Source organism: Danaus plexippus, chromosome Z, assembly GCF_018135715.1.
Source record: "Danaus plexippus chromosome Z, MEX_DaPlex, whole genome shotgun sequence".
Taxonomy (NCBI): domain Eukaryota; kingdom Metazoa; phylum Arthropoda; class Insecta; order Lepidoptera; family Nymphalidae; genus Danaus; species Danaus plexippus.
Window position 1 is genome coordinate 10,073,471 of NC_083559.1, and position 17,757 is coordinate 10,091,227.

The 17,757-nt window shown below is 30.7% G+C and overlaps 1 protein-coding gene across 3 annotated transcripts in view; it reads right to left on the reverse strand.

Annotated features, from left to right (window-relative positions):
* The window catches only part of LOC116777657 (discoidin domain-containing receptor 2-like), a 39,031-nt gene that overhangs the window by 19,270 nt on the left and 2,004 nt on the right, over positions 1 to 17,757 (reverse strand). For 2 of the 3 annotated variants that reach the window (XM_032671330.2, XM_032671328.2), the window contains exon 2: positions 9,629 to 9,745. In XM_032671330.2, the coding sequence (XP_032527221.1) occupies positions 9,629 to 9,695 (67 nt within the window). In that variant the 5' untranslated portion in view covers positions 9,696 to 9,745. Of the gene's footprint in view, positions 1 to 9,628; positions 9,746 to 15,098; positions 15,299 to 17,757 lie in introns of all 3 variants that reach the window. The other variant, XM_061526495.1, reaches the window with a different exon arrangement.

Sequence of the window (17,757 nt, forward strand, 5' to 3'; positions counted from 1 at the left end):
TGATGGTTACATCATAGCCTATCAGTGAGCTTTTAAGCTATAGTACTAGGAGAAATAGCAAAACTAAATAAAAATTAGATATACGTACAATTTATTTGAATGATTTATTAAAAAAAAGCATCAATTAAATAAAAATAAGACGACAAGAGTTCTTATAATAGCACCTGAGTAAATGTAGGTGTCCTTCGGAACATGTTGCATATAATTAAGAGCTTAAAGTTATTTAGGCCTAAGTTGGTTAGTTAATTGCCATTGTAATTGACTACAAATATTCCAAAGGATCGAATATCTATAAAGTGATTTGAAAGCTTATGCAATGTTATTATTATATCAATATTAATTTAAATTTTCTGAGTTCAAATACGTCCGGATATTCAGGGTGTATGCTTTTATGTTTCGGAATAATTCCTCAAAGTGAAATATTCTGGTAATGAAACGCCAGTCGACAGAGATGAAATTAATATCTGATACTCTGTCTATACTATGTACCTATGTAAGAAATGTTTTCAGATTCAGGGAATTTGTTATGAGTTTGTAATTTATATTTAATTATATTAATATTTTAAACTGGTTATAAAAATATCTTAGTATATGAATAACTTACGCAGTGTTTTCAGATGTGTTAAACTCTATTAAACATAATAACCATATATATAACAATAATATCAATGATGTTACAAATTCGAGATAAATATATCTACATAGATAGATATAGAATAGATGAAATAGAATTTGATAAACACACATAGAACCTAAGTAGGTAGATGAAAATGGTGAATGACGAAATCCGATTAGTTTTATATCGCCTCAGAACCAAGGACAAATCTTCCGACCATTTAAATATATTTTTGTATGATTATTAAAGGAAATAATTTTAAAACTATTTCTTTTTTGTATATACAATACTGAAATAAACTTTAAATAAATGTCTTATAGAATAAAAAAAAAATTACCATCAAGCATGCAGGCGTAGCCGCTAACAGAAAGGTAGTGAGTACCATATAAGTGAGAAACAAGCAAACTGAAGTTTCGTTGAGTATTATATACAGGTTTGACTTCGATTTGAATTGAAAGCCGGTGGCTGGCTTTGGGTCGACGAGTTTGAACTACCGTCAATTTATTCGGCACTGAGTTTGCCTTTCATTACTTAATAAAATTTTGATGCCGCTGCATTGCATCACCATCTGTCCTTTTTATTAAGTTCATAATATAATCTTAGTCAATTGGATAAAAATGCTATACGTATTTAGAGTATGTAATTTTATTAAATCAATCGATTTCTTGTAATAGATTATAGTTAAACACTGTTGGACCTATTAAGTTATACGGCCAAGAAAGTTGGCGAGAAGTGGTATTGAATGCATTCAAGGGTCCATAAAGGAGTACATTAGGCATGCATTGAAGTGCACACATGCAAAACAGAAAACATACCGTTTGCACGTCAGCTTCGTCGTCGTTAGAAAGAAGCATTGTCTACAACATAAATGAGAGGGCCTTAGGGCGACTCGAGGACCTGAAGGAATGCTCCGTCCACAGTTTGTTTTCAAAGTTCAACCCCCCCTTTGTCTTAGCTTGAAGTGTTCTCGGTGACAATATGACGTCTGGCGTCACAATATTTTTTTCTATCAAGGGAGTGCTAACGCTAATGCATTAATAATACTAGATACAGAACAGTTTTTATATAATTAAACGCATTCCAAAATATTCACGACATGATCAAAGTCCCGCAACTCGTAATAGCTCTCAATGGCAGGTCGTCTTAACAGCCAGCCAACATGCGGTCGACCCTCGGTCCCCTCTTTCGTTCCCTACACCTCAACCCCAGGGTGAACATTATTCACCTTTGTAAATAATAATATAGTTAGGTGATATAGCTTAAACATATTTCAATAAGATCCAAAACCAACCACACAATACAAATGTTTCATTTCTAAATTTCAATATTTTATTTTTGTTGGCATTTAGTTCAGATTATTTAAAACCTACACCAAACCTCAATGTACATGAAAATTCTACTTTATTATTGACTGAATAAAATTTAATGACTGCTCATGGCAGTAAATAATCTATTATTAATTACAGTGACAGGCATTAATATAAATCTAGCCAGCTGTGCTCCAGGGATTACTTGTATAGTACTGGCCTCACTAAGTTTTGAGGCCTTCAGCAAGCTCAAATGAATATTGAAGTGACTATGGTCTTGAGATACTTGAATGTCACCAAATACAATTTAGTCAAAACTCTGAGCCGATGTGAAATTCAGAATTATGATAACGTCAAAATACGAACGGATTCCTAAGGACCGACTTTCAAACTAATAATATTATAAAAACATTTACATACAGCTCGCTAGTAATTCTACAACGGATACATGAAACTTTGCGACAGTATTTTTGTGCGCTAACCTTGTTAAAACTTTTAATAGATGTCAATAAAATATCACTAAAGAACTAACTGCAAAGTAACTGTTAGTGCAAAGTGAGACACATTTCGAAAGGGTGAAAATATAACAGCCCACTTACTTCTTTATATCATCCAATATATTATATCTATTAAAGATTTAAATTCTAGATAGAAGTAAAACCGTAAGAAATATTTCATCACAGAACGCTCATAGACAAGTGGGTAATGAAGCCATTTAAGGAGTGGTTCTGTGTTGCAATCACGACGAACAACTATCGTTCCTCTGCCTTTTCAATTTGAATTTATTATAGCAGCCATCTTCTTTCGCCTTTACACTACAATATTAAACTATTTAAAATAAAAACAAACTATATCAACGTCGGCGGGTTCATACGCTTAAAGATAATAAAATTAAGAAAGGCAATCAAAAGAAAATTCTACTCTTAGCAAGACAGGATTATCTATTATGTATTATGTACTCGCGAAAATCTTAGATCTCATTATTATGTAAAAACATTTTCACTATGAAGGCTTTAGTTTTATTTTAATTCCGAGCGAGTTAATAGCAACTTTGATCAAATATAGTATAACTAAACTCTTAAGAGAATATCTTTGAACAAGCTAATCTTATAGAGATTCTTAATTAATTTCTATTTTAGTTTTATGGCTATAAAAAATATATAAAAGCAAATTTAAAAAATTAAACTTACATAATATTGATATTTAACCTTTTTCCTATAGAGAACTTTCTATAATGCGTTAATTTGTCGACAAAATATCTCAAAATAAAATTTAAAAGTAAAGATCGTTTTGAGATATTAAAAAAAGTTTGATTTTAATACGAGGTAAAGAACGAATAACCCATCATTTACGTGGATAGGAACTATTGTGTAGATTGTATAGAGACTTATATAGAGACGTAACTATTTTCCTACTAATGTGCTCTTTCTGTATATCAATCAACATGTACGTTCAAATATTTAGTATATGGTGTACCTCAAACATTACCGTTACTTTGTTGGGATTTAATTCTTTATTAAAACAGATAAGAGTTAAAAACTTCGTGCAGAAAGTTAACAACCACGGACTAACTCATAGATTTATTAATACCCTTCGAAACTCGAAACTTGAAAGTTTCAAGCTTTCCTTTTGACGTCAACAGACTCTTCTTCAGACACATTTTACCTTATTTATATTATAAAACAATAGCTATACTATTATACAGTCCTAAAAAATATTTCTTTCATATTATAGGGCATTTTATACGTGGAGGCAATCGGATTATATTTTATCTGTCTAAAGTTTCTAAATATACCTAATGTATAAGACAAAATTTTGTAATGATATCTTTGAGAGAGGATTTAGGCCATAAAGTAATTATTCACTGTATCAGTGTTCTTAAAACTGATAAAATCTGCCAGATATGAGAGGAAACTCAATTAATTCTCTGACATTTCATCCCTAACGGATCTTTTCCCCGAACGATGAGAGGATACCACAAAGAGAGTGTCATGTGGACAGTTTTAATTTACTTTTTCATTATTTGATTTAACTTGGTCTGTCAAATTATAAAGAAAAATTTTAAAATGCTGATTCAGAGTAAAATTACAAAGTTGCACTTTGAACTTCTATCAATTGCCCGGACTAAATAATAAAATTATGGATTCGAGCACCTCCTACTGGATCGAGCTTCTTTACCATATGTATCCCATGTAAATTAAAACTATAACAATGACTATACTCCAATTATTTTTACAAGTGAATAGATTGTTGACTTTATTGTTCACAGTATTTTAATCTCAAATCTAAAAGCTCGCACACATACAAAATTAAAAAATAGAATGTGGTAGCAGCAAAGAGAAATGAACGAATGGTCGCCCTCAGAAGCTTAAAGCTTTCTGTTACGTGACAATTTCTTTCAGTTCACTTAAAACCAATTCAGGAAACAAGATATTTTTCGTTTTTCTGTTTTTAAAAGCCGATGTTTAAAGAAGTGTTAGGCGTCTTAACGGTAAGTGATTGCTGGTTATATTTAAAAACTATGATTAAAATTAAATATGTTAATAATGAACAAGTATTTTTATTCCTTATCTGGTAATGTTTCTCTTATTTTATGTAACATTTTTAAAAACCGAATGAAAAAAACGCATAAGCAAATTTTGAACTACGTGATTGTGAAATTGAAACAGAACTATCTGCCACTTATAAAACAAGGAAGGTCACCATTGAAATATGGGTATAACAGAACTAATAACGTGTTTGAGTGATTCAGGAAGAATAATAAGGATGATCTTCACTGTCAGTAATGAAAATTCGACACAAAACCTGATACGAGCATGACATAATTTCTTTGTGGTAACGGTTGTCGCAGGATAATTCTGCCAGGTATTTGGCAGTAAATTGAAATACATACACAGATACCAGAATGCTGCAAGACATTTTCAAACTTATATGAACTCCACACGGAGTAGAGACCGCTGTAATAAAGTTAGCTGTTGACATTGCCAGTTAGAAAACGGACGAAGCGAACTGTTCGAACGAGACTCTATATTACTATACAGTTCGTGTTTACAACCAAGACTCAAAAACTGGATGAGGATTTACAGACCACAATCTAATTTAGACAGAATAAACTAAAACACTCCTTGCCTTACTTTTCGCTTTCCATTAATATTTTCTCTCATGTATGTATATTTCCCACTACACTAGTCATCCAGCATTCTGAGTTACGAATCTCTTAAATGGGTCATTCTAATAAAATTTCAAAGTGAAAATGAAAACTTAAAGCATGAATACGACTTTGTCAGCGACAATAATGCCCGCCGGGTATCAGAATCGGAAGAGATATAAAAAGATAGAGGGAAATTAATTATTATATTATCAATGTGATAATCCCTTTGTGGAATAATATTAAATTTCAAATAATTCCCAGGACTTATAATGTTAAATTATATAATGATATAGTATGTACTTATTATCGAATAAGTCTGTGATGAATTTAATTACACTCAAACAAAAGTGCGTATAATTTCCATAAAATTAACATGTATACTTTCTTCATTAAATAAGTTATGAAAGATAACTTGTGTAAATATTATCTTTTTATTTTTAAACTATGCTAGTCTTAAAGGTGGAACGTCAGCATTTTAGAAGCAGGAGTTGTCTGATATCATTATTATGCTTAAGCAGGTATACCAAAAGTTATGTGGAAGAAAAGACGTGACTACCTCTTATATATACAGGATAAACTTAGTCCTTATATATTATAATCGATACGATCCATACACCAAATTTAATAACCTTGACGAGGTGTGCATTGTTTTGGCAATAACATTAACATCCAAATGAACATTCAGTGGACAAATACGATAAATAACAGATAAAAGGTACAATCGAAAACCATCACCGTTCAAAACAATAGTTCAAATCAACCGTCCGAATAAATAACAAAATTCACACATTTCAAAATAAGGTTATCGTTACATTCATAACTGATGTACGGTAAATGTAAAACAAACGTAGTTTTTATCAAACGAATTTATACCAAATATGAAAGTAATAATATAATATTCTTTATATGTCATATGGTCCGCGAGAGGTGAACTGTACTTAAATAAAAAATGCCCTCCGTTAATCTTTTATGCACGTTTGCCATTTAAAAGCCAATAGCGGTCGATACAGGATCGCAATAAATAAAATATATAGGGATAGGTAATCGCTCGAAAGCAACGGACTTTATATAATGTAGCATAACAAATTTACTACATTAAGAAATAGGTTTTGGTAACATATATATTCCAAAAATGTCCAAAACAATGAAACCCGAACATAGGGACAGAGGAAGCGGGAGTTATTCACTTGCGATATTGATCCTATTTTTAAACAATAATAACAATATCAATCATTTGTCGTTACCTGACTAACATTTTAACGACTTTATGAGCATTTCGTAAGTATAAATATATATTTTTTAATATTGTTTAAAGTTTTTCAGATTCGAAGTTCTTTTACAAAACAGCATAATTATCTGACAACAAATTAGTAAATACAAAACGACACATAGTTCATAAGGTTGACTTTTAATAAATTTCTGACATACTATTAAACTGGAAGAACTCTAGTAACACTAAGGAAGTAAATTAACAAGTTTCCCTTCTCATTGTCCGAGAATATGAAATTAATTTTAAAAAATCCAGCAAAAGTTTCTGAGGTGACACTTTTCATTTCAAACGGCTTATATTTAATGGATTGACTTGCGTCTAAAGTTGCCACAAAACTTTATACGCTTTATATAACTTCTTAAGTCACGATGAATAATATATACATACTTGGACGCGTTCAGGTCCGACTAAATTTAGTTTTCGAAATTAAAATGTATTTTGTTGGAACATTTTTTTGTTGGAAACCTTTTGAATGAAATTAATATAAAGTCATCGCGTTAGTTGAAGGTGTTAAAAACTTTTATATTTAATGCCATCATTTGTCAAGTCTCGTCTGTGACAACTAAGCTTTAAGTCTGTCTTTTCTCTCATAAGGTATTATCGTAGCGAAATGGCAGAATTTTTAACAATCGCTGTTTTCGAATAAAAAAAATAATTATTAATTTATTTACTGCAATATAATTTTTAACTTTATTCCATTGTTTGTGATAGCAATAACTATGATAAGAACGTCGACGCCTCATATGCATTTAACGTAAATTACTCATACACAATAGCGGAATTCTATTCCACAGTCAGTCTTACAATTACGAGTTTGCGGGAACGTTGCAAGTGAAATTGATTGATATACACTAGCGCGAAAAAGCTTCTATGATATTGTTGACTGCTTTCCTATTTAATATATGCACGGTAGATACTGTGTGCACTAAATATTTGTCGAACTACGTTAAAGCGTCGCTTCCTTTGAAAGATTGTTTTTATTAAAGCCATTCCGTATTTCCATTACGTGTTTCATGGATTAAAAATGCCACAGGACGTGTGTTTTATTAAATGAGCATCGAAAACGGTGTAAATAGCCACAGGTGCAGTAGAGGGAATACAATAAATCCTATAAACAGCGTGATGTTACCTCTCTGTTGAAGTAATTTTAATTAATTCCGTTTTCGAATTCACATAATGTACAATGTTTTATATATTTCATTATATAAGTTTTATAAGATGATTCACATTAAACTTATACTAATAATACATATGCCAGTACTTTGTGTGTTGTCCGATTGATGTATTAATGGACACGCGTCCGTAATGCAGTTGTAATGCAACAGGATCCGTGTGAACAGCTAAATGTAACTTGCCAACGAGCCACCTCAATTAAGTTACTCGCAGTTACGTCATCAACGTTGCTTACGGGAATATCTAATATATGCTAAGGACCCTTTAGCACTTGATGCAGATGCTTTGACGATGCCTTCAGTTTCCATCTTAACTTTTATAGAAGATTATGAATGTGTAATGAATGTAATATTTGACCGCATTTCTTTTTATTACTAACTAGCTCTTTCTTAGAGCTTCGCCTGCACCTTGGTGTAAAATATTTTAACAAAATGTTGTTTAAGTGTTTGATTGAATAGGTACCCAAAATTTATGCATCCGTTTATTGTAATAGGATTTTGTATTTTCAAGTAAAAACCAGCTGGTCGTGAGTGTGATAACCATTTTAAAAGTACGATGATGTAGTTTGTTAGCAGTCTAAAACTACCAACAAACTAAATCCTATCAAATAAACAGAAAATCAAACATATAATTCTGACAAAACCGTTTTGCAAATACATGTACAAGAATTCCAAACAGAAGGACAGTTGTATCGATTTTATTAACACGGAACCAAATTTACATATTTAACTTAGATGCATCAAACACTTTGCTCGCATTGTACCTAAAACCTTTTCATATTTACAAGTTTCAAAGGAGTTCACGTGACCGTAGAAAAAAAAACATCGTACCAACAAAAGGTCACGCAAACGAAATGTCAAGAAGGTTATTACAAATGACAAAATTAAAACATGCAAGGTTTTGACGGAAACATAGGCTACTCATAAAACTATCAGAAGTAATAAGAAATGAAGAATCCTATGATAAGGAAAAGTCCCTTAGATTATTACTTTACCACTGATTCCAGACGGGGCTAGGGATTTATTCAATAGAAAGAAATTTAATAATTTCTATAAGTAGACTTGTACAAAAAAAAAAACAAAAGCGTACTTAGAAGAGTACCAATTAAGTAAAATATCATAAAGACTATATTCATTCAGAAAAGTATACAAATTATAAGCGTAAAATAATCTAAACGCAGCAGGTCATGTAAAACATTTCTTAGATTATCAGTGGGCTTAATACAATTTCTGAAATGTTACATTCTTTATTTCCTTAAATAACAATTTACTAAAAATAAAAAGGAGCAAATCCCTAATATTTTTTAAAATCAACGGAAATTTCTACAATACTGTCTTTAATTTAATTTCACCCAGGAACAGCGGCGACGAAATGAGAAAAAAAGCATCCGTTAAAGCAAAATACTGGAGACTTAAACGATACACATTTTCTAGCTGTTTGAACCGGGAGGTAACAACATAATCTTCCAAGTATGCCGTTTAACCTGAGATAAACCTTTATAAATTCCCTTCCACGAAGAATTTTACATTCACACTTTATCTCACTTCTTAGCTTTGTTATATTGTTCAGTATATAACAAAAAAGGACTTAAAAGCAGCTAAAGCTTTAACGGATAACTGGACGCCAGCTTGGACGTCGCGTGTCAATATTTTAAACATATCGCCTTCAAAATGGAGCTGCAAAATGGTTCTACAAACCAGTATTCCTTAAAATATTAAAACTCAACAGTTTTCATTATTTATTTTACCTTATTGTCTTATGACAACAACAGAGACGTAATATAATAGATATGTAAGGTGAGTTGTAAATTCAAAATAACAAAGTAAGCAGTGGCTGTGGCGCCCCGGGGCATTCACTCGTCTAATTTGTTTTTAACAGCTTTGACCGTTCCAGGATTGTTTTCGTAAGCAAGCGTCTTTGACATTAAAAAATAAAATGAGTTGTAGCAGATTAATAGAATCTTTCGTTACCAATTTGTAGCGCAATAAATAGAGTCGCAAGCTTGCTATGGTCAACACAACAATCAATTTAATATATATAAACAGTGTATACCACAAACATTTTCAGTTACATTACATTTGTGTTCTATAACCTAGGGTGATGGTACTTACATATATCGAGAGCGAGCAACGCCGTGGGGCGAGCCAGTAGCAGCAACGCGAGCACACACGCCGACATTTCGGCGGTCACTTCACCGTCGCCTGAGGCCCACAGATGTCATCCCAGACCTGTATGAACATAAAGATACTACATGTTACTAATATAGAGATTTCGACGGAATGAAAAAAAAACTAACTGTAATAAAATCAATTCAAGATTCAATCAATTTAGAGAAAGGCATCTGATAGTGTGCAATCGAATAAAAATATATTTTATTAAATTTGTCAAGTACTAAAAATTAAAGTACATAGTCAGAAAACTGATGATTTTTACAATTATGACAATTATTACATATAATTATACGATATTATTTACAAAAATATCTAATATTTTCATGTAATAATTGTCAAATTTGTAAGTCAATCTTAGTTATCGAAAATAAGACCCTTTTTATGGATCAATATTTAGGTACGTCGAAATGCATTTGTCGTGTCAAAGAAAATCGGTAGTTGCAGTCTTCATCGAAAGGAACCTTAAAGGCACTTAGTTTAAAAGTTTCAAGTCTCAACGTAAGACGTTCCTCGAACATGTAATATGTATGTATCTCTTCTATAAATACAATTAAAGTCATTGAAACCATAGGTTATATTAATTGAACGTACATTAGAATAATTTAAAGTTTTGTTTTATGGTCAAGCTATTTCCCAAGTTAAATAAACTTACTAACTCTGAAAAACTTTATTTAAACTCATTAGCCTCGAACACTGTCATCCGCATGTAACACTGACAACTACAAGTAATTACTTTCAGCTTTGTGTTTGCTGAAATTTGTCTACAATCCTACATTTCATTTAAACTTGGGAACTAGACCTTAACAAGAATTCCCTTTTCATTTACGCTTCAAAAACATGCAATGCATCCGAAACTTTTCATTAAAGTGGACTTTTGAGTTCTTGAAATATATGCACCTTATAATAACTGACCCACGAGCATCCAAGTTATTACTTAGTCTTTACAGGAGCTAATCACTAGGAAAGGTATTCGCGTCTAAGTTGAGAACAAAATGTTACCGCATCGCCATAAAACAAAGTTTCAGCTTAGTCTCAAAAGCGAAACTTCTTCTTATCCCATAGATTTTTGGATTACTCATAATTTCAGCGGTACGGTATATTCATTCAACTTTGAACACATAGATCTCGTTTGAGAATAGTTATCTGACTGTGTATATACAAAGCAGTAACGTTAACGTGGTCTAGCGTATGTACAAAACTTTAGTTAAACAGTTCTGGGATGCTTTCGAGAAACTGTTAATTCAACAAATTATTATTATTTCCTGGAAGTGAGCATAATATACAATAAACTTAGTCTATATACAAAATAGTCGGAGACGAGAGAAATATATGAATATATTTTCTTTCACTATACGTTTTGTTAGAAGACGGTACTCTATGGATATAAAACAGTCCAAATCTTTGTATGTACTCATAGTAGCAAGCCCATAATTACATAAGTTGTTTATAGATAGAAACGGTTTAACACTAAGTACGTCAATTAATTTTTTAGAGAACATAAACTGAATTTTTCAATCAGAACAATTAAAATTATATCTTAATAATTAGGCATTAAAGTTTGAAGTCGAAATTTAAATCCAAAAAACTGGTTAGGTTAGGGTCAAATGGTGTCCGTCGTTATATTATCATATATCTATTAGGGTATATACAATATATAAACTTTCTTACTAGCAAATACTTAGGTACTATTTGTTTTGTATAAGACCACCGCTATCTATTTAACTTGTGCATTATCTCAAAAAAATGTATGACTTTTTTTAATTCGAAAACTTATTTACAAGTGGAGGAAATTTTTACAAAACAAAGTGCCATCTTGAATAAATGTGGGACCTATCGCTGTTTCCCAAACATTTAAAAACAAAAGCTGTAGATGATGTTGGCTTGTTCACGCAACGTTTAATTGGGTGTTTTAATAAATATTACTAAAACTTATTAAATATAATAATTCAGAGATTAAAAGATCAGGTTTTTAAGGTATAGAGATTGAAGCAATGGTCTTAAGATAAAAAAATATAATGTTTTTTCTATTAGAATTTAGTTTTAGTAATATTTTCTTGCTCAAACCGGCAGCGAGTGCCATAATTACTGAATTGAAGATGAACTAACTGTGAGATATTTTCATTAGCGCTACATTATTGAAGTCTCAGGTGAAAAACTTAAGTTTTTATTTTTCAATTGGTAACTAACATTTTTTTATTATTCTTATTTTATTCTTTAATATTTTTGAGTTAATATCGACTAACTAGAAATGTTTGTTTATTTCCGAATAAAGTTATTTTCAAAATGCACATGTGGTGGACTAGCCGAATTAAGTAAGAATCAAGTCTTAACAAATATGTATACGAACTTAAGTTTATATATGTAAAAAAGTATGTAAAATAATTATTTTAATGCATTTTTACTATCATACTATATAAATTTATATGAACAAAACTGAACTAAGTAACTTTAAGTCCATCAATCTTGTCAAGTTTATGCGAATGCAAATTGACCTAAGCATTTTTCCAATATTACAACTCTAATGAAACAAAGTCTGCTTCTACAATGGTACATCTTTGTCAGTGCTGTCAAGGTCCACTCGGTGTAAGGGTCATCCGTAGAACTGTGAGTGCACATAACACCTGATTGTTGAAGAGTCTTGAGACACATCAAATATAGAGCTAGATAAGAAATCCTTGTCGCTTGTAATATGGAAAATGCAAAATATCGCATGTTCCTTTATAAGTCCATTCACATAAGAAAAAAAAAACACTACGCTGGAGAAAACTGAACACAGAAATTCAAATAAAAAGTATACATGTAGTCGTATGTACGACGTTTGGAATCAAATACGTTTGTATGGCTTTTGCTGTTCTTGATATTACTGCAAATTGATATCTAAAATAGTGTTGCTCGGGGCTTAAACATTGCATTCTTCATACTGTGACTTTGAATTTCAAAAGGATACTATTCTCTGTGTACACAAAGAAAATAATGTATTTTTTTATTATATCATATTATAGAGAGAATGTTATCTTCACTTCGTTATTATCACGTTGGAAGTATATTTCAAGAAAGATGAATATAACGGCATCTTTAAAAGTTTTCCAACACATTTAAATTTACCTTAGTATTCGATGCAAAATTCTAAAGTGACAAACAGAAAATGTGTTTTTAAATGAAAAATATACAAGTTCCCATTAAGAAAGGTAAAACAACGTAGTCTATTATTTTCATACCGTTACTTTTATCGGCAAACCGTTAAAAGCAAAAAACGGATGCGCTTCGAGTATGCAAATAAATGAACAGGTTGGCATAAAAAGTCGATTCAAAAACAGATTACTTATTGTGTAGTAACCAAGACAACCCTGTCGACAATCAGGCCTTGAACGTGGATCGTAACTGGAATACCCTGAATATTCGTAAATAATGAAAAATATCCCGAGCGAAGTGCATTAAAAAGAACAATAAACATCATTGTTTTATAAGATTTCATTTGTATTTATTAAAGTGACAAACACCGGTGTTCCAACAATGATAGCGAACCGCAATCCTCAAGAGTACCCGACCAAGAAATTTACTGTAAAAATCAGTCTACAGCTCGGAGCTCAAGGAGTAATTTAGTGCGGCGGCCCGGCCGGCGACTGAATACCGAGCAAAAATCATCCCAGCTCTTGCTATGCTTATTTCCTATTACGGCTTTTGTAGCGAAAAGGATTATTATCATTAGTTTTTTTCATATTGGAACCAGAAATAAAAATACTTTGATTAGTATTTCAGCAAAAGAAGCTTAGGAACCGTCTGGTATTCTTAATTATTAATTAAACGAAATAATCCTATGACATTTTTTTATCTTTTGTTTTACGTATAAAGGGTTTAACATAGAATTTATTTGATATAATTTATTACTAATTCTCAATTAAACAACCGCTCGATTAGTAGTATATACGAAATAATGAATGGAATATTCCTAATGAGGTCCTTTGAAACAAAAAAATATCAGAAAGAGCGTAATCCTGAATTTCTTTATACATTTTTACAGTACACATGAGTTAGTCACATATCTATATTTCCTTCTTAATAAAAACACAATTTGAATTACTTTGTAATATTATAATTAGGTATACCTACTATGTAATCAATATGTACTATCTATGTAAGTTAAATTTGTATTGTTGTGAGAGATTCATATTTTATATTTTTTGGACTATTTTAATTATAAAATAATTATATTTAATGAATTCCTCTCCTTAGTTCATTTGTAACAGTTTGCTTATAGCAAATTAGGGGATGTTGGCTGTTTTCTGAGTTTTCTTAATTTTTGGTGTGAATATATACTCGAGTCCAATAAAGTGTGCATAAAATATAAACCTCAAACAATAGCTTACAGGTTGTTACAGTAATTGTGCCAAATATTTTAATACGAATATCTCACTCACACAAAATCTCCCTTTTTTTTATATATTTACAAATTTTGATATTTGTTATTGTATTTAATACTTTTCCTTTATTTCGTAATATGGTACGTACGCAATGTTTCCTTCAACATAAACTGTATTTTTTTTTTAAGTTTATATTGCGACCGAATCGTTTGATGATCTAAGAAGGCGTTCTGGTCCCTTGGGTATCCAAGTTTAGCTCAATAATATAAGACGATGCTTTAGTTACATACATCTTTTTGATCGTAAAAGTGGTCATAAGTGAAAATTATTATATGACGGAAACCATATATCTCTATTATAATAGCAATTTATGAATAACAATAAAACAGAAATGGCGAATTAGACTGGAAGACATCGTATTACGTTTACGTAGCTAATATTGTGAGAGGATTTGTGTTGAAGATTATCTTGTTGTCGCAGCTCTAACTTTTACTTGAAATAAACATGCTATCACTAAAATTAAAGTTTGTTGTGTATTCACACGGGAGATTAGGACTCATATGCTTCCAGTGTCGTTATAAAGTTGAGAGACGTTTCAAGGGATAATCTCACGAGTTTAGGAGCAACAAGTTATTTTGGAATGGTTATTATATAAAATACGATCACTTATATATATATATATATATATATATATATATATACATTATTTATTTGATAACTAAATCATGTTCTCATAAAAATTATGTAACCGCGATTACTATACCGTAGAAAGACGCATAGGATGAACAGTAATCTAGGCTGGCGGAAACATCAAGTACGGCTTTATAATTAAACATCAATTCAATGGATAAAAACAAATGTATAAGGGAAATAAAGAATTAATATAATAGAAAAGGAATGTACGGAAAATAAATCACTTTAATTGAAACATATTAATTTATTAACTAGAAATCATGAAAAAATCACTAAACAAATGAAATATAGAAATAATAATTTGAATTCAATTCCAAAGATTCAAAAGATCTAAAATTACTACTATATAACTTAACTGTTTATCCAGTTGTAAAGTCAAAGATAGGGCAGGTCTCCACTATAATATTCAATAAATTTACACAATTAGTCAAGAGAAGTAACAGTCAGTGCTAAGTTATCGCGAGTACTGAGGCAGCGCAGTTCACGTCCACACCTCACCAGCTCACAGGAGCGACTGAATCGCGAATCCCGCGGAGCGGCAGACATCTGAATTGAACTTTAAATATTCCAGCTTTATAATATAAACCTTGACAAATAAATAAAATATTCAAAGTATTCCGTACTCGCACACGCGAGGTTCTCAACCCCTTTATTTAAGTGGGATTTAAGAACATACAAACGTGGGGCGTTATTACATACGTCACATTGCTTCTCGATAATTTTACCACGAAATTATTATGATAAATAAATATTTAAATTAACTCTCAATTGCATGATGCCTATAAAACGTGAAGTTTTGCATAGTATTTTAAAGATTCCTTTAATTTTTTGTATGGATGTTTACTAAATGAATCTTTTGGTCGTAGAATTTATTTAACCAATCATTTCCACATAACCAAACTCTATATTATGATTAATGAAAAAATAAATATTCAAACCTCGTCTCCAAAAACTCATCAACTAATATTATGTTCGAATCCTATACAAAAAAATATATTTTCAGTACAACATGTGATCTTTATCATAATAATCGCTTACTAAGTAAATAATTACCTAAATCCACTGACGACAATAAAAAAAACAAGGACTACATATACACATTTAAAATTAACGCTATTATCGCTAATAACAATATAAAGCTCTATTATATAATAAAAATATTTTGTTGTAATTTTTCGTTATGAAAATTTATTAGGGAACTGTCTTAGACCGTTAAACGGTTCCATTAAATCAATGATGAAAATCTTATAAATGAATGACGACACTTAGAACTCAATCAAGTGTCAGGCTCCGTGGAAGTCTCTGAGGCTTGTAATTCTGCAAGTCTCTTATAAGTCAGAAATAGAGTCGTTCATCAAGAAAACCTGAGTAAGGTACTTCATAGCCCAGCCTCGACTTCTCTAAACAGGCAGACGAAGTTTATTATAGTTATTATGGTCTGATTCAGTGCGAGACTGACTGATGTATATGGTATAGAGTTAGAGATAAGCAGCTTCAAGTTTTTCATTTCTTTTAATCTCGTAAGCTTGGTAGACTTGAATTATTATAAAAATGGCTTCTGTTTGTAGAAAGAGTTTTAAATATCTATCTAAAATATTATTTTCTATTACATAAAATAATTAATATAACAAAGCCGAATTCATAGTGGAAAGTTCATTATTTTTATGATTATCATTTAGTATTTCACAGCTAATGAAACGATGCAATAAAAGTCAGTTTCTCTCATACGCAAATTGCTGGATCACCAGTGAGAAAATTAACTTGTCGTGTTTTATTTTCATAGTTTTCTTGGCAGATTTGTTTTGAATTATGCTAAAAAATTTAAGACAGTAACTTCACTTCATGTAGTTTCTCTTTTTATATTTTAAAGATCTAAAAAAATTTTGGAGAGAAAAGTTACGAAACAAATTTTTCATCAAAAATACTAACCGAAATGTAAAGAACGTCTCTTCCGTTACCAACTTTAATACAGACAGTTTATTAATAATACGGAAAAATCAAATCAATTATTTCTTATTAGAGCGAGAATTAGACATAAAAGAAGTGTTAGTTTTTTTAAACTTAGGTTTTAAATTATAGGTTCAAAGTTTAAAAGAAAAAATAAGCCTCTGTGATTGCATAAATTATAAACTACGGATAAATGTTTTACGATAATACTAAAGTTATATAAAACATAATGTTCATTGCAACGTGTACATAAAAATCTATCGGAAAATAAAATATTTACATTTCTAAGATTTTTTTTCTAATTTTCCTTTCAAAGTTCAAGTAATTTAATTGACCTGACCTAATAATAAAGGGGCGTTATAGCAATGTCTGGTAAAACCCTTATTTAGCTAAATGCCTATAAAAACAACTAAACAAGTAAATTTAGTAAGAAAAAGATCAATTAAAGTAATAAAAATTAACAATAATTTAATGTCTTTCGTGAATTTTAAGTAAATTTGCCGCTCACTGGTAGCTTCTATTCGACAAACCCGAGTATTTCAATATTTTATAGATTTAGTCGGGAAATTCAATTAAAAATTGAAATGTTAGAAAGGGGTTTTTCTATCAACCGGTATCAGATAGAGAAACAAATTTTAATTCAGTGAATATGGGGATATGCGAATTTTCAGACAAAACCAGCCAGACGTAAATCCGATAAATTTTTTTATCAAATATATATCCAATGTCCGAATACCCTGTCTAGAATATAGGAGTACAGATTAAAGTCTGTTCAGATACAAAAAAAAAAATATGGAAACATGAACTGACCTACTTTTGTACTCTACATCTTTTGTATGAAAATCCAGCTATTTTAATGATTAAAATTAATTAAACTTTATTAAGGGATTGAGAGATTGCAAAAAAATTATCAATTTTAAACATACGATCGAAGTCCGCAAAACTGTTTTGTAACAGTAAAATTGTTTATGGAAGGTTTGGAAGTTGTCACACAGATAGAGTAATCAACTGTGGACAGATTAGATTATGCAAGTATTTCTCGTGAAGGTGAAAATATTCATCCATTCT